The sequence below is a fragment of the Anarrhichthys ocellatus genome, unplaced genomic scaffold (assembly GCF_004355925.1).
Source record: "Anarrhichthys ocellatus isolate YVR2014 unplaced genomic scaffold, GSC_Weel_1.0 scaffold30, whole genome shotgun sequence".
Taxonomy (NCBI): Eukaryota; Metazoa; Chordata; class Actinopteri; order Perciformes; family Anarhichadidae; genus Anarrhichthys; species Anarrhichthys ocellatus.
The window spans coordinates 3,164,872-3,182,116 of record NW_022280060.1 but is presented as its reverse complement, the minus strand read 5'-3'; the positions used below and the strand labels follow the sequence as shown (position 1 = coordinate 3,182,116).

The 17,245-nt window shown below is 43.2% G+C and overlaps 2 protein-coding genes across 6 annotated transcripts in view; both read right to left on the bottom strand.

The window, feature by feature from the left end:
* Nucleotides 1–4,257, bottom strand: part of cdc34a (cell division cycle 34 homolog (S. cerevisiae) a) — an 11,029-nt gene extending 6,772 nt beyond the window's left edge. Inside the window, exon 1 of the mRNA XM_031864128.1 lies at nucleotides 3,845–4,257. Coding sequence (XP_031719988.1) covers nucleotides 3,845–4,027 — 183 coding nt within the window. The 5' untranslated portion in view covers nucleotides 4,028–4,257. The remainder of the gene's footprint in view (nucleotides 1–3,844) is intronic.
* A 768-nt stretch (nucleotides 4,258–5,025) lies between these two features.
* Nucleotides 5,026–17,245, bottom strand: part of ap3d1 (adaptor related protein complex 3 subunit delta 1) — a 23,599-nt gene continuing 11,379 nt past the window's right edge. The window contains exons 18-35 of one of the 5 annotated variants that reach the window (XM_031864033.1): nucleotides 16,726–16,797; nucleotides 16,506–16,581; nucleotides 16,086–16,285; nucleotides 15,658–15,731; nucleotides 15,264–15,287; nucleotides 13,716–13,884; nucleotides 13,357–13,497; nucleotides 12,861–12,914; nucleotides 11,457–11,567; nucleotides 11,031–11,204; nucleotides 10,639–10,686; nucleotides 10,010–10,030; nucleotides 9,498–9,687; nucleotides 9,238–9,326; nucleotides 8,727–8,812; nucleotides 8,431–8,552; nucleotides 8,069–8,148; nucleotides 5,026–7,941 (exon numbers count right to left, since the gene is read on the bottom strand). In XM_031864033.1, the coding sequence (XP_031719893.1) occupies nucleotides 7,846–7,941; nucleotides 8,069–8,148; nucleotides 8,431–8,552; nucleotides 8,727–8,812; nucleotides 9,238–9,326; nucleotides 9,498–9,687; nucleotides 10,010–10,030; nucleotides 10,639–10,686; nucleotides 11,031–11,204; nucleotides 11,457–11,567; nucleotides 12,861–12,914; nucleotides 13,357–13,497; nucleotides 13,716–13,884; nucleotides 15,264–15,287; nucleotides 15,658–15,731; nucleotides 16,086–16,285; nucleotides 16,506–16,581; nucleotides 16,726–16,797 (1,827 nt within the window). In that variant the 3' untranslated portion in view covers nucleotides 5,026–7,845. The remainder of the gene's footprint in view (nucleotides 7,942–8,068; nucleotides 8,149–8,430; nucleotides 8,553–8,726; nucleotides 8,813–9,237; nucleotides 9,327–9,497; nucleotides 9,688–10,009; nucleotides 10,031–10,638; nucleotides 10,687–11,030; nucleotides 11,205–11,456; nucleotides 11,568–12,860; nucleotides 12,915–13,356; nucleotides 13,498–13,715; nucleotides 13,885–15,263; nucleotides 15,288–15,657; nucleotides 15,732–16,085; nucleotides 16,286–16,505; nucleotides 16,582–16,725; nucleotides 16,798–17,245) is intronic. The other 4 variants (XM_031864034.1, XM_031864036.1, XM_031864035.1 and 1 more) reach the window with 4 other exon arrangements.

Below are 17,245 nucleotides of genomic sequence, written 5' to 3'. Positions count from 1 at the left end.
GCTGACTCTGGGCCTTCCCTTCCTTCCTCTTCGTGTGCATGCTAGAGAAGGGGGGGGGGGGGGGGGGGGGGAGAGACATGACCAACCACTCGGCCTAGCAAAAGCCCTCTGCAGCCGGGTTGGGTCCTCTCTGCCTGTTCCCTCCCCTCCAACCGCTGGTACGAATTATGTAGCATGCACACGAAGAGGAAGGAAGGGAAGGCCCAGAGTCAGCTGGGCCAAAAACCAAAAGGGAAACACCCCCCTCTTTTTCATGTTTGCTGTGAAGAAGTGGTCCGTCAGTGCCACTCGAGAAAACCGCTTGCCTCGAGATACGAAAGACGTTCTGTTTCACAGTATATTTGGAGATTTGGAGACCCCATTTACATGCAAGAACAAATGACAATTAAAGCTACCAGGTGATGACACAGCAGCACTTCGAACACGGTCACCCATCCAATTTCACAGATCCCAGGCTCTTACACAGCAGTGCAGTCACTGCACGCACAGCGTAGACTCTGTCGTACATCACCATGAGCGTGACCTTATAGTTGTGCATACAGAACACGGTAAAACAGGGCAGGAAGAGGTCAAATCTGCCAAACGACAACCGACAAGACTTCGGCGTCTCAGAAAAAGCAACGTCATCGTGGAGTTTACAGACCTGCACACGCTGGTCGTCCTCGTTTTATTAACCCAACAAGCTGATCAACAAGGAGAGCACAGAAGCACAGTAAACGTGGTGGGTTTTGGGTTTTATGTTACAGCAATACTTTGTTTTTTAAGTATGATTACAGAGAAATTGAGAGTTCGACAATAAACAAGAGCTACATTATCTAACTAATTCCAGCTAAAGTAAATACATCTTTTGGATATATTTGTGTAGCTTGTGTCTTTGCCTTGTATAGACATGAAACTATTACATTAAAACTGAAGTGAGAACTTCAGATACGCTGTACGTTATGCCATGTAGAGTAAAGCCTGTCGGTTGAGCCCGTTACACAGAACACGCCACTCGGAAAGTACCGTCACTAAGTTTGGCTTGTTGAGGAGGGGGTTCATTTGAACACAGATTAAAATAACAGTAATGAATGAGGTCACTGTATGCAAATAAAGTGCTGTGATTCACTAGATTTCCATCCATTTCTATATTTTAATGCAGATGTATTACAAGTGTCAGACAAAACTGCAAGCATCACAAATTTTGAGATTGCAGTTTCTGATCAGGGATGAAAAACAAGGGGCTCCTCAGCAAATAAAACATTTTTAAAATGATGTCAAATGCAGTTTTAATGCTTTGGTCATAATTACATGACTTCCTCAACAAACAGTTGAAGCAGATCAGAAACTTGTTAATTTCAACGGCTCATATTTAAGCCTCAGATGAACATTATATTCAATAGAATTAAAAAAAAAGTAGTAGTAATAATATCGTCTGGAGAATCAAACCGAACGTCAACAACAACAACAACGCACACAGTGAGCCACTGTCCAAACACTCCTTTAAAGTCTGCCATCTCTGGGAGTGAAAGCGACCCTGCTAATCTGCCTCATACATGTCCCAGGACCACTGCTGTCTATGAGACCGACTGGCCCTCTGCCAGCAACCAGACACTCCGAGCCCAGAGGGATAATTCACACGACAAAGCAGAAGGCCCCACCCACCCACCCACACACACCCACACCACACCCACACCACACACACCACACCACACACCCCACACACACCCCACACACACCCCACACACACCCCACACACACCCCACACACACCCCACACACACACACACACACACACACACACACACACACACACACACACACACACACACACACACACACACACACACACACACACACAAAAATGTCTCAGAACCAGTGAATGAATGTCGGGGCCTTTTGTGAGACCAACAGGTCAATTTATGATAAGTATTGTGGATATTGTGCCGTTTGAAATGTAATTTCAATAGTCCACTGTGTGCCTGCCGGCATAATGTTTTCATGGTGTGACTCTCCGAGAGCAACACCCATGTGAAACAAATACCTGACTCAGCTCGGTATCGTGCGACGTCATTACCTGTCCGGGCAGCTGCAGCGCGTCACGTTTGTTTAGGTAACCTGGATCAGAACAGGGTTTTCCTCTTTTGTCTATTTTTTTAATTATTTGAATAAAGCAAACTGTTTGGATGGAAACCCGGCGGAGAACAATGAGTCACAACCATGCGGTGGATTTCACATGCAGGCTGTGCATTCCTGGCCCGACAAAGGAATCCTGTACACAGCACCCACACGGATCCACTGAACACCGTCTACGGCAGCCTGACCGGGGCCCTCTGCTTGTGTTCACATGCTCGAAGAGGACCAGGGGCAAAATGAACAAGCTTCTCAAGAACTGGAATAACAAGACTGTACTGATGAAGGGATGATTTACAAACGGAGAGCATTCACAATATGCTGGATAATCTGAGCACAGGAGCCTTCGCACAGAGGCGCACACACACAGAGAGAGAGAGAAAAAGAGAGAGAGAGAGAGGTTTAACTGTAACATAGAAAACAACTATGGCTAATGCGGGACTTAGCATTATGAACAACAACAGAATGCCATGTAAAAGAAACCATGTACAGTTTGAGTGCGTTTGTTTGCTTGCTTTCAAGGCCCTGACCTACATTATTCTAGTCTTTTTCTCAGAAAGACAGGACCATGATGCCACATTAATAAAAAGCGCACTGTTTTTTGTTTGACGTCCAATAAAAACAACTATCCGGGGAACGTTTGAAGCAGCAGTAACAGGGGTTTATTTGACTTTGCCAGGCAAAGTAATAAATCAAAGTGCCTAATAGGACGAGTAACCACATTAGCACAGGACTTGTGTGAGGAGGAATCCACTCAGTGTTTTGCAATATCTGAAGTTGAATTTCACACACACACACACACACACACACACACACAGCTATGGCAACAAATGCAATGGTATTCTATATTTACAATGTAGGTGCCTGACTTTAAGTGGGGCTTAAAGTGAGTGGAAAATCAGTTTCCATAGCTCCAACTTTTTGGACAAGATCAGTACAGACAACCAGGTCACGTTCATGTCATCCTAAAATGATCGAACAGCATTGAGTGCCTTTTAATACCAAGACAATTGAGTAGTTAACTAATAAGTTAATGGAGGCTTTGTAAACTGCCAACCCTCTTTGTCAAGAACACAAATACATGTGAAACCAAAACAATTTTTTCACTCTCAAGGGAGGAAGTGTGCATGAAAAACAAATGAAATGGCTGTTGACTCTGATTGGGCCCGTCTACATTTCAAAAGCAAGGTTACCACACACTATGGATTGAGTTCATTTGAATATACAAACAAGAAGTCTCATCTAACTAGGGCTGTTGAGCTGTAACGAAACACACACACACACACACACACACACACACACACACACAAAGGGAATGATTGAGTTAGTTAACTTAAGGTGATGAGCATTTAGCAGGTTTATGCTAACGACCTTTTGTTTTATTTTAAAACACAAAAGTGACTCTGTAAAAACGTGCTCACGTGCTGACTGACACTATAAAAAGGGGACCTCGATGCATCTCTATATATTTTAAGGAAAAATAAGTTTTAATGTTTACAAGCTGCCAACAGTAAAATGCAATAATCCTGATTGAGTCGATTTAAAAGTTGAACAAAGAAGGAGATTGTTTTATCACAGTAACGCTAAACAGGGAACAGCTGCCAATTAGCGAAGTTAACGTTATTAGCGGTTACCTGCTAACCGTTGGACTGTCCTCGATTTTACTTAAATGTGGGCTAAATCTACCAGCTAAAGAACAATAGATCGACTGCTAGCTAACACTAGCTACTCACCTTAAAATACCCCCCCTCGTAGTGTGTATTGGGGGGTCCGAATATCGCCACTTCCCAGTTGTACATGTCGGACTCGTCCACCAAAGTTATCTTGAACCCTTCGACTGGCTCGTCTTGGAGACTTTTCATCTCCAGCATCAGGGCTTTTTGGGAACTGGCTACATGGTGTCCATGCTGAGCCATAATTCCACAATGATTTGTATATAAATATATATCGGCAACGACCCACCACAGCTGTGACAAAGCTTGCTCGGTACAAACAATAAGCTATCAGTTGAGGAACGCGCTAACGCTGGTTTCCGTTAGCACGGTTCCAAAAACAGGATCTAAAAAAAAAAATCGCGACGGGGCTTTATTTGGTCAGAGCTGGTGCTGCTTCCTCTGTTGTTGTGAACAGCCCCGGGTAGCCTCAGTTATTAACAACCATCTAAACCCGCTGCTGTGAAGCCACACTCACTACCTATTCCATTTCCGGTTACGGTTTTCAAAATAAAGCCCATATCTGTCATTTTTAACGTTTTCGATCCATATGTTAACGGTTTGTCACTTTTCAGGCGATAACTAACTAAATGCAATGTTAACTAATTGAAATCAGCTGCACCTGTCCGGTTGTCAAAACATATCACAAAGCTAAACGTTTGCTCATTATTTTTTTAAATGGCTCAGCCAGTGTTTTGCATAACGTCTCCATTTAACGCTTTGAGAGGGGCTTTTATGTTGAAAGGGAAACCGGGAAACTCATCCCGGTGAGCTTGACAGTGATGCTAACGAAAAGCTAGCATGTCCCTTGTTTCGGGTGTGTTGCTATCGCACATAAAAGAGCGACCTTTGCGTTCAAATAAACTAGTTCTACATAAGTTATAACACCAAAACCCGTGGTTATGTAAGCTGAACTTTACTAAACTCAACTGCTCGCCCTAAGTCGGTAAAGGGGTCGATTACTTCTGCTGTTATGCAAAGCTTTCTGGGAATTGAAGTTCAACGCAATACGTTTAGCTGCACGTCTTGCACACATTCAAGTGTTTATATGCCAAACAAAGTCTGTGTAAATATAGGTATATAAAACACCATACCGCCTCACTCATTATTCAGTTACATATTCTGTTCACATAGGATATTTTGAACATTTTGGCACATGTGGGTGTTTATTCGTTCATTGTAACACAATAAAAAGACTACAGCAGCTTCTTACGCCTTTATTTTTTTCAATTTGGGTTGACTTTCCTTAAAGGGAATATAGATAATTTATGTTGTCCCCTTTAAAACATTTTACATTGTACAGCTTGATAATGGAAAATGGAGAAATAAACAGACAGGACCTTCCAAAGTCAGAGTCATACGAGAGTATACTTCAATGTCACAAGCCAAACTTGGGTAAAATAACTCACTACAACTGAACCAATAATAGAATTAAGACAACGTGTGTTGCCTCTCAGTACACTGCTTCATGTGACCTGGTCAACTCAACTTAGAATTCGGAGCCCCATGCCCTCAGTGTCATGACACCAAACATAACCGCCTTCCTCCCCCTGGGTTTAATAATTTAAAACATTCAACAATATCAATTATTTTTAATCGTCTGAACTTTGAATAGATAAAAACACAATACCATCAAAAATAGAGAATGGTCAAGTAAACTTCATAAAAAAAAAAAAAAACTATAAAGAAAAAGGACAAATTGGAATGACAAGTTGTTGTTCTGTAAGCATGTCAATGGAACAGGGGAAAAAAAAAAAGGAAATAAAAAGTGTACATTCCTAATCATGCAATATACAAATTGTAATCAAATAGTATGCACAAGAAAAAGATCAGAATCAGGACAATGTATGATGAGGGGAGCCGTTTCCTCTTTTATCAGTCGTTTTCAGGAACAGGGAATACATACATATCTTCTATTGACATTCCTGAACTACAGCTGATCACTTCCGTATTCAGACTATCACAGGACAGAATATCTTGTGGAATGGCCGACCTAATCTTCAGGTCACAGACATCATTATCATAGTAGTTATCTACAATAGCAGACAGATATGAAGAGGGCCTTAGCAGTATATATATATATATATATATATGATCAGAGACGCTACCAAGTCGTTTTTTTTATCTTGCTACTACAAGGTTAAGTCGTGCTGGACCGGGTAGTGACCTCAGACATGAATGACACAAACTAAAAATATCCAAGTACCTCAGAGTTTTCCCAAGAGGAGGCATTTCGTCTGAAAATGGCCATTCGTGTTCATTGTAACATGTCAATGTGCAAGGCAGTTTCTGAAGGGAAAAGAAACATTGGGAGTTTATCTGGGTCCGCGCCAGGTGGGAGTCGGTTACTGTGATGCAAACGTCAACGTGGCACAGGCGTAAATGTCTCACATGAAGACAGACAAAACTGCACTCTGCTGTCCACAGAGTGGCCGCTTCCTTAATTTGGAAGCGGCGTTGCCCAATACTGATTGAAAGGGAACCTAAAACCACTGACCGCGTAATGCTCTCTGCTCACAGCGAGCACAACTTGCAAACTGTAGGAGGTGTTAAAATGAAAAGATACGTTGACTGTGTAACTTTGTTGTCCCTTAGCCGGCCACACTCGAGGCAGGGCATTATAACACGGACAGCTCTCTTCATGCCAGATTGTGTTGTCACTAACTTGACCATGTGGTGACACAAATGAAGACCCTCAGCACCATAGCAGTTTCATAGAAATAACAGTATCCTTCTGTGTATTACAGTAATATAATATCTTCTATACAACTAACCGAACCATCTGTGAGTTGAAGAGGCCGATAATGGTGACACAGCAAAAATTGTCCTGTGATGAAATAGAAATCTCACGTTACACTTTGACTCTGGAGTTTCATTCAATATTTTGATACTCTCCTGCCTTCCAATTAATCTTCGATGTGTTGAAGGAATGATATGTTGCAAGGTCTTGGAGGGAGGGAGGGTGGGTGGGTGGGGGGCTCTACAAGACTCACGGAGCACTGGAGTAGGTCAGACTGCACAGCTAAGGCACAGAGCAAAAACCATGGATCTACTGTGCAAATCACCGAACAAACACTAGCAGATCTGCTCTGAGCCAAAAAGGCGAGTGGGGCAACGGCTCCGACAGAAGTTTAAATCCGATACCTTATATGTAGCTGTGGTTTCATCTCTGCACTATTCTCACTGCGGCTGTTAACTGTGAGCAGGTGAGTGTCCCCATTTATCCAGCTCGGACCAGTCTAAGAGAGAGTCAGTCACACGTTTTTTTCCCCCAGGACTACAATGCCGAGCAGCGCACGCACGCGCACACACACGCGCACACACACGCACACACACACGCACACACACACACACACACACACGCACACAGATTTAGAGAGCAGAAAGAATTTACACTGATGTTTAGTGGGCAGAAAGAAGGGGGCGAGACAAAGGCGCAGACAGGTTTCAGACAAAAAAAGAAAAAAAAGAGACAAAACAACAAAAACAAACCAAAGACAAAATAAACCTTCAAAAACAGTAAAATCACAATTCAACCATCAACAGCAAAAGTCCAGTTGTCAACATTACATTACACGACTGTCACAGACTGAACTGCTGACAAAGTGGAGGGCGGACGTACGCGGGACAGAGCAGAGGATGCAGGGTATCCAGAAACAGGAGCACGAGTCAGAGTCAGAGTCGGGGAAGAACAGGGTGGCTTGTTGGAGTTAATAAAAAAACCAGAAGTGAAGATGAAAGTGCTTTGCAGAGAAGACGGCGCATGTACACAGCGAGTCTGTAAAACAACATCAAGTGTCGGGGAGTGACCACAGAGCTCAGAGTGCAGCGGAATAACAGAGTGTGGGACACTGAAGAAGAAGGTAAGGGGATAGAAATCTTGCGAATCTGAGGACTAATAAATAGGGCGATACTGGATGTGCCAGCCGCAGTGTTTCATAACATGATTATGTTGTGTTTCAGCGAGGGGGGTGGGGGGTGGTATGGAGGGGTCAGGGGCACCCTGGGGCTGTCGGACACAATCAGCACTGAGAGAAGGTCTGCTTGATCTCATCCAGCACATTCCCAAGCAGCGTTGGCTCGTCACATTTAGCGTCAATGGTCACTGTCTGAACAGACTAGGAGGAAGAGGGACGGAGAGAGAGAGAAAAATCAAGCTCACAATCTGAAAGCACACTTTCTTTTTTTTTATTTTAAACATAGTAATTGGTTATAAGAAATCTCAAGTTTAACTGGTTCACTCACAGTTTTGACCAGCAGACAGACGTGGTGACCCTGGATAGACCTGCTGTACATGGAGGCACAGGAGTCGACCCTCTCCACAACTAATCCAACAAGATAACAAGAACACGTTTCAAAAATAGAAACAACTGCATGCAATCATATGATGTGATTATCTTCATGTTTCCTTACCACATGGGCCTTACTAGAAGTTTACCAACACAGAAACATACTCAACACTTTCCTATGATGCTCATTCATTTCTGACAAGCACTGTATTGCTGATTTCTGCAAGTGCACACTCTACTCATCTGGTACCTTGATGTTTTAGGGCTGAAGTCTGTCACTTGAGACAAATATTGTGTGGCCTGGTGTGTATATTATACCAGAAAAATGGTGGTGGAAGCAGATCCTGGCCAGTAGGTGGTGGAAGGGCATGATGACTCCCTCCAGTTTGACCGAGCTGCACTTCAGGTCCCCTGACTCGAGCAGCTTTGCAAACGCATCACTGGCCAAACAAAACACAAGAAACTCCATTAGCAATTTCTCCTCGACGAAAAACACGACAAAGAACTAAGACAACTCAGAAACTAACAACAAAACCTTTGTTACATTTACTGCGGATATTCATTTTCCACCTCCATAATGTGGGTTGTAATGTGGTGTGAGACATGACACCAACCTGTAGCAAGGAGTAGTGATTAGGTAGGATGAGCAGGTAAAGTGCAGTTTGAAGTCCAGTTTCTCGTGAGTGGAGGAGTCCTCATTCTGTGGGAACACAAAAACAAATGCCGATAATCAATAACAGTAACGTGGCACTTCAACGATTCACTTTTGGCCTGCGGGACATCGAGGTGCAGCGTTAGTCACCGAAATAAAAACTGGAGCTGGTTAGGATTCCTTGTCTCGCTTCAGCACGCAGCTTCTGTACTATTACACCACCCTGTTGGAGCCAAACTGTTTTGGACACGAGTGGAATCGATAATTACTTTCACAAATTTAACTCCACAACAATTCCTATTTATTTTTGGCATGTTGGGGATGGCAGCGGCAAAATAAATAAAATAAAAAGGATAATATCAAAGCTTTTAAAAATGAATATGAACATCTTAACACTTTAGCTATGATGAAGCTATGATTGGTGAGTTGATTTTTTGCCATTTGCGAGTGTGTGTGTGTGTTTTCCTTCAGACCTTTACTATGAAGGTGAGGGTTCCCTTCAGTTTCTGTGGCATTACGATGCTCTGCACAGTGAAGACAAATCGCGCCTCGTTGGACACCCCTGAAGAGAAAAGTTCACGGCTAAGTAATTAAGACTCTACAAAACTTCCCAAAAGTTACTACAATGAGGTACACAATGACTCTACATATAATATAGAAACTGGTATGTTGTGCATGAGTATCTTTTAGTGAAATCAACTAACAACTTAACATTTTGCATATAATCACTGACCCGGTGGAAGTTGGAAGGGGACGGTGAGGCCATCATGTGGACCCGAGCCCTCTGCCCTCTGCAGCTTGGAGTTGAGGGAGTCCAGGACGTTGAACTCCATGGATTTGAGGAAGCTGTCACACTTGTTTTCAAATATAACAGACACCACCACCTGACTGCCATCCTGCAGGTTTCCCTGGATGTCATTTTCCTTTGTGGGACAAAAAAAAAAAAAGAAGATTTTTATCAAATTTGCATGTGGAATCGAGCTGTCTAAATTTCCCGCCCTGTAATTCACAGAGTGATGATTATTTAGAGTAGACACACAGTAAATCTTGATTTATGAACCCAACACCAAAGCACACATTGCAGTTTCAGAGCACAAGGAGAAAAATCACAAGGACAGAATCATTCTCAGACACGTTAACATAGTCGGCCTTAGTTAGTCCGTTAAGAGCATGAAGAACAGAGAGAAACACATCTAGAGAAGTGTTTTAATAATATTCTGTCACTGACAGAACTTCAACTGGTACCTGATCGGCATCCTCCATCATCTTTGAAGAGAGGGAGAGAAAAGGAGAGGATCTGCATACATTCTTTTTTTATTACTGCTACCGTTGTCTGAGACACTTCTCACATTAATACAAAACAGCCTAAACATGAACATCACCACGATCGTTTCCATATTCGTCTACGCAGAGGACAGTTAGAATTTGCAGGATTTTCCACAACCTGGATCTTAATATTAGTAAGAACATTTTACTAATTAATTTTATTGCAGAACAACAGAGCCGACTGAAGGCAAACGTCACAAGGTCCATCAGATGATCAGAGACGTTTCTCCGTCTCAGTAAGCAGACAGAAATGTGCGTTGTAATCTGGCAAACAAACCCGTGTCTAGTGCAAATCTTTTCATCATCCGTCTTTATCATAAAGTTAATTAAGAATGTAATAAATGGGATAAATAAAGAATGCACAACACAATCTGATGGTGGGAACAGCCCCGTCAGAGCAGCATCAATGCAGCTTTAGATATTGTGAAATCAAATTATATTGAGGCCAAATAGGGAACAAAACTATTTCGGACGATGAGTGAAAAACAGGATTTTTCCGAGCCCAGCGGCACAAGTCCCTCCTTCAGAAGCATCTCGCCATCACTCACCATCTTGATGTAGGAGTTCTCAGCCAGCAGGCAGTAATTGGACATGGGCTGAAAGGAGAGAGGAGCTCAGGTCAGAACAGGCATTCTCTGTCACTCTGTATGCTAACTAGGCAACGGGAGCTGGTTCACACAGTGTGTGTGTGAGTGTGTGTGTGTGTGCAGTCAGGTGGTTTAAACAGTTGAGGCAAGAGGCACACATTAAAATGAGGATAAATAATACTGCCTCAACGCAGCATCAGGATATTTGCGTCTTTGAGGTCAGTGACATGTGACTTGTTTTTCTTCCCCCTCGATGCATAGAATAAAAAGCTGAGCTGAGAGTGTGCTGAATGTTTTCATTCACACTTAGGTTTAACAGTGAGGTTAGGCTGTTAAACTCTGATGACACTGACCGGCAGAGGCTCCTCCTCCTCCTCCTCCTCCTCCACGGTGCCATTCTGCACAGACTCCTCCACGCCTCCGTCACTGTGGCGATGGTGGTGATGATGCTTCTTCTTCTTTTTCTTCTCCTTCTCCTCCTTCTCCTTTTTCTGCTTCTTCTTCTTGTGTTTGGAGGACTTCTTATCCTTGAGAACCCCCACAAGGAAGACGGTAACAGTTTTATCAGATATTCTGGTAATGAAACGTGGTTACTGGCAGAGATACTCCTCCAGAGATCACACAATTACTGGCAGGTCTGTGGTACATCATTTACACAAACCCGTGAGAATAAGAGCTGCCAACGTGCAGCGTACTGTCAGGTCATTGTGAACTGGAATCTCTAGCAACACGGCCAAACTTTCTACTTTGCAATTATCGCATCATCACAGGGGACTCACAGTCTCCTCCGGCTCGGTGTCTTTGGGCTCATCGGGTTCGGAGTCTGGCGCCGTGCCAGAGGCCGTCTCAGGCACGGGGGCTGCTACTGCTGCTGGTAAGGTGGCTGCTTCCTGTTCACGTACACACACCACAAAAACACACAAAGGCCTTAGCAGTGAGCAACCATAGCATGTGACACATACAGCTGTGTTTGCCACTTCGGTGCTGATAGAGGTTAAACGAAGTTAGGGAGTTCACTCATTCATAAAACAAAAAGTCACTCATGTTCAGCTGCAACACACGAGCTCTGTGGTACCACAACCTGATTTGGTAAACCTAGTGCCTCACATGCAAGACTTCTAACCAGCGTAACAAGTGTGTCATGTCTGTAGGTATCTGAACATGTGCAGTGGCATCATTTTGTGCTGTTGGATGGACTGTACTAACCAGCCACACTAACAGATCTCTGATTTACAGGATCCTTGTGACAGCCTCCACATATGCTATTGGAAGCTCTCAATGAGTCTACTGTGACAACAAATACAAAAAAAAAAAAACACCCACAAGAGACATGTCGAGGCATGTCTTTAAAGGGTAGCGTTTCTAGGTCAACAGTGCTTTTACTTAAGGGCTGACAGCTCTCGTGATTACAAACAGAACTACTCAAAAAGTTGAAATGCTCGACATACCTGGTTTTCACAAACCCAATAGCAACAGAGGAGAACGTATGGAAGCTGTTGAATGTCACAAGCTATCTGGTACGGTTAAAGGAATAGTGTGACATTTAGGGAAATATGTTGATTCAATTTATTGCCGAGGTAGATGAAAACATTGATACGACGCTCGTATGGAGGTGGAGAGTCTGTTAGCTTAGCATAATGACTGGAAATACGAGGTAACAAAGTCTTTACATCAATGTTTACTAGCTAGCCGTGTTTTTCTTCACTGCCTTTGTTGGCGCGTTGCTATATTTCATCGTGCATTACCGCAGCCAAATTTTGAACAGCAGAATAGCTTGAAATCTGCGGCAGGACTGACGATTGCGCCGGCACGTGTCCATGCATGTGCGTACAAACAAAAACGAAGACGCGTTCATAATAATATTATTATAAAACAAAAGCAGAGGAAGAGAACCACTGGCACATACTGTGCACACAGACATACATACAGACATGCTGGTAAACATAGGAAGGCTGGAGAGTGAGAGAGGAAAGTGTTATGTGACCTGTGAAAGAGGAAGTCGTGTCAAAAAGGTGAGGTGCTGAAGACGTGACAAAATAAACAAACTGATGGCAGTAGAGGGATAACAAAAAAAACAACAACATATGAAGAAGATCAATAAAACGTGGAGTTATGAAAGAGGAAAGTATAAACTGGAGAGATAAGGGGAGGAGAGAGAGAGAAGGGGAGGGGAGAGACTCAACCTGGGTGTTAGAGGGCACTGGAGCGTTTGAGAGCCAGAAATCCAGATCCGAAACCTAGAAGAAGGAGGGAGGGAGAGGAGTGCGCGGAGGTGAGAGGGGCGAGGGCCAAACAGGTTCTGTATCTTTCTACTATTCATGAAAATGGATCCAGAGATTACGCAGTTCCATTTCATGAATAAATCAAGTATTTGGCGAGAGACTGCTGCAGTCTGCTGCTGGGAAACTGATACTTGATCACTAAAGCTGATTGAAAGACAAGCTGAGGGAAGCAATGGAAGTGTGGCGTCAATGAAAATGATCAAAGGTATCGGTGTGCGTGTAACGTTTTAGCAGAAACTGTACACTACATATAATGATATTCTTAAGCCATTTTTCATCATGAATTTTAGATCAGGTTCTCTAATTAAATCATAATTCTGGGTCAAGTCAGATCTTAGGTATAAACTCTGTTACTAGTTAAGAAACGGCCTCGCTCCACCCTTTTGTAAGAACATACCTCAGCAGTGTTGGAGGCGGGCGGTGCCACCACCTCACTGGTTTCTTCTGATTGGACCACAGGCTCATCTGCCTGACCCCCAAGAAGATCCTCCCCCTTTTCTTCATGTCTGTGTTTCTTCTTCTTCTCGTCTTTGCTCTTCTGCAAAAAAAACAACAACCCGCAAATAAATTCAGCTGTGTCACAACAAAGGTTGAGAGAACCACAACCTCTGACTCATCACGTCATAATGGTTGACAGGTCCTTGTTGTCCCCCCCCCCCCTCTCGCTCAGACAGCTCCATAAATATACATCCATACAGCAGTTAGACAGAATGAGGCGAGCCTGGTTTCCAGGAGGAAAACTACTTTTACCCTCACCTTCCTATCCCTGTCTTTATCCTTCTTCTTCTCTCTCTTTTCTTTGCTGCTCTTCTTCTTGGGCTCCTGTGAAGCAGCACTCTCTGCGTCGCCATCTTCAGCGGGGCTTTTGAGAGCCTCTGATGCACGATGGGACCTGACTGGCAGCTTCTCACTGTCGGCAAGTGGCCTGGACGAACGGAAACGCAGAGACACACATTTTGACTTTTGTGTAGAAAAGGATTTATGATGAGATTACGGTCCACCTGGAGCCGGTGCCATCATCTGAAAAATATTGTATTTTCTGGTAGTGTTAGAAAAGGTGAACAGCGGTTCATAGGGTGCAGAAATGTACAGTATTCAGGCACATGTTCTGCACTGCGCAGCAGCCAGGTCTCATTCAAAGCGTTGCGTTAAGCCATTCGTCTGGCAGAGCTAGAAGCACTGGAACTTCCCCAACAAATAGAAACTACACCAATAAATTCCTCCATATTGAACTAATAGGAGCTGTCAAGTGTATTCCCCCCAGCCTGGCCCTTTAAAGCAATAACCACATGCACTGCAGCCCCCTGCTGGTTATTCTCTATAAAAAGCACGCCGCTCTCTTTCAGGCCTTGGATAATGATGCTTGTGCTTTTTTTTTAAATTATCAAGATGCATTCACTACTGTCGTTTTAACTTTCTAGAAGTAACTATTTTTATTGGTTTTCATTACATTGAGGGAGATTTTTTAGCAAAGGACAGCCATGACAGAAATGTATGTTCTATGAACAGTTTCCTCCAGATGTTTCCAAGAAATCCAGCACAATCTTTACTCTTTTTTTTTTCATTTCTTGGCCTTAAATACGAGTTTAACCTCATATACTATCAAAACAATTCAAAATGATCTACTGTAAAACATCGAATTGGTCTCAAGGCACATGTGCTTGTTATTTCCACCAAAGGCAGGCAGCTGGTTTAAAAAACCAGCTGGTGACAATTTGGAGGCATGGCAAGTCTGCCGAACTGAGGAGGATCTGGGAAATGTTGGCAAAAGAATTATAGTACCTAACTCCTGGGATGAGTTTCCTAAAAGCAGATTGATGCTGATGGTGTTAAGTGCCAAATTGCTTTTAGGAGTCTGTTCCAGGAGGACAGGTAGTGAAAGTTAAGTCCTGAGAAAATCAGCAGCAGCAGCCAGTTAAAAATAATCTTTGTTAAATATGGACCAACTGTTATTAGAGATATACCTTCTTCTTCTTTGAAAGACAGAGCAATCGTAGAACAGTTTGTTTAGAAATGATATGCTGCTGATATTGTCAAGCTTATAGCAGTTTAAAAAAGAAGCAGGGTCAGAGAAAAGGGTTATAGATGTTAGACTAGGTCAAAGGCGACAATGAAAGACATTAAAAATACTGGGAAAGAAGAGCAAAAAAAAAAAAGGGAGCAGGTGCTGCAAACTACCTGGATAGACTGAACAGCTATGTTAGTGAGAGGAGCAAGACTAGAGCTATTTAGACAGAGAGAGAGAGACAGAGGTTCATCCATGAATAGTTGGAGCCCAGCTCCTGCAGCTGGGGTGCTACTCACCTTCGCCCAGCCATCTCCACCAAGCTGCCACACAAAGAGGCAGTGATGGGTGTGTGTGTAGGCATAGAAAAGAGGAAGCAGAAAGCAGAACGCCATGAGAAGGAGTGAGAGGAGGGAAAGGGCCAAGTCACGTCGCCTGTGACTCTACGGCCGGGAAAGTCAGGAAATAAATCAGACTGAGAAGATATCCAGATTAAAAAAAGACATTCAAGATTCAACGTTGGTGTTCCTCAGCTCTAGATTTGGACAGAAAACCTAAAGTTTCAACAATTGGCTGATTAGCACCTTCAGATACGTAAATGATGGGTTTCAGCAACTCTAACACTATGTCCGTAGTTAAATTTACACAAGAGCTTATGTAGAGTCCAGGTACATCTCCACTGTGTGGACTCACTTGTCCAGGTCGATGTCCAGGGCTTTGTGAGGGTCATTGGGATCTTTGTCATCATCATCACTGGGTAAGGCATTCTGAAGTAATGAGAGGGTCAAAATCAATAACACACAGTTAATAACTTTCAAAGTAAATCTATATTCACAACACGCTAAATGTGAAGCGATCTGTAGAGATATTGACTTCCAGTCTTAGAACCCAAACGACCAAGTAAACAACTATGGTATTTACTTCTGACTGAGATTCACGTCCACATGTTCACAGTTTGGAACAAACATCATCTTTTTACATTAAACTCCAGTCTTCGGTAGAGTACAAATGACCTATACTGTGTATGATGTACATAATTACATTGAAATCCGATGCATTTTAATACTACGAGTCACGATGCCTTTCATACACGTTGTGACGTTCACACAGCTCCGTTGTACCTCTGGCATCTCCTCGGTAACGATGTCGACCATGTGCGCAGGCGTGATGTCCTCCTCGCTCTCGGGGCCTGAATCATGTTTCTTCCCTCGTCCGCTGCGCTTTTCTTTCCTCTTCTTCTTCTCCTTCTTCTTCTTGTCCGCTCTGTCTTTCTGCCGACGCTCCTCCTCCAGTTTCACGTACTGGTCAGACATCGGGAGACCTGTGGGAGAGAGGACAGCAACATGCATGATGTCTTATTACTAATATACTAGGTCACCATGGGGTCGGATTTGCCAAAGACAATTCGCTAAATTATTGTTCATTCTAAATGAATTACAGTACGATTGCTGTAAAATAAGCCATTTTAATTTTTGTATAATGTTGAAAGTTGCTAGTGAGAAAGGAGTGTTTTGTAGTAGTGTCGTAACAGCGTGTGCTACCTGGGACTTTGAGAGGCACACTGAGGTCAATCTGCACGACTGGGATGTGGTCCACTCCGGGAGCCTCCTGGTACACCTACACAAAGACGACATGCATTTAAAACACGACTTGTGTATATATATTTTTAACTACAGGTATTGGACATACTATAATTATTTCGTATACAACAGACTGGATTCAGCAAAGGCATGTGCAGTGAAAAAGACTGGGTGAGCACACCTTCTGAGAGGATGGGGAGGCCTTGATGTAGAACGGGTTGCTGGCTTGCTCCTGCTTTCTGACTTCTCTCCTCTGGGGGAACAAAAAGAAAAAAAAAAACAGTTGCATGAATTAATCAATGAAGGCACGGCCGACCTCGGTTTAGCATTAGAGGGAAACCACACTGGCAAACAGATTCACAGTAGAACTCAGAGAAATTCAATATTGTTTTGAAGATAAGGACTGCACGGTCTTGTCTAGATTGAAAAACACTAAACGCTGCCGGGATTAGTCGGCGTAATCAATGATGTTGATGCTGAAAATGCTACGACATCAATATTTTAAAGCGATGCATGTTTTTTGTAAATGTAATGCAGTCATATCACTTGTCTGCCTGCTACCTTAGAAATTACATTAAATCATCAGTGTTTGAAGGGAAAGTTGGTCTATTTTCAACCGACTCAGTACATGATGGCAGATGAGGGGCACCCGATCCAACTCCATGCCGCAGTGCCCAATGCACTAGTTATATATGAATGTT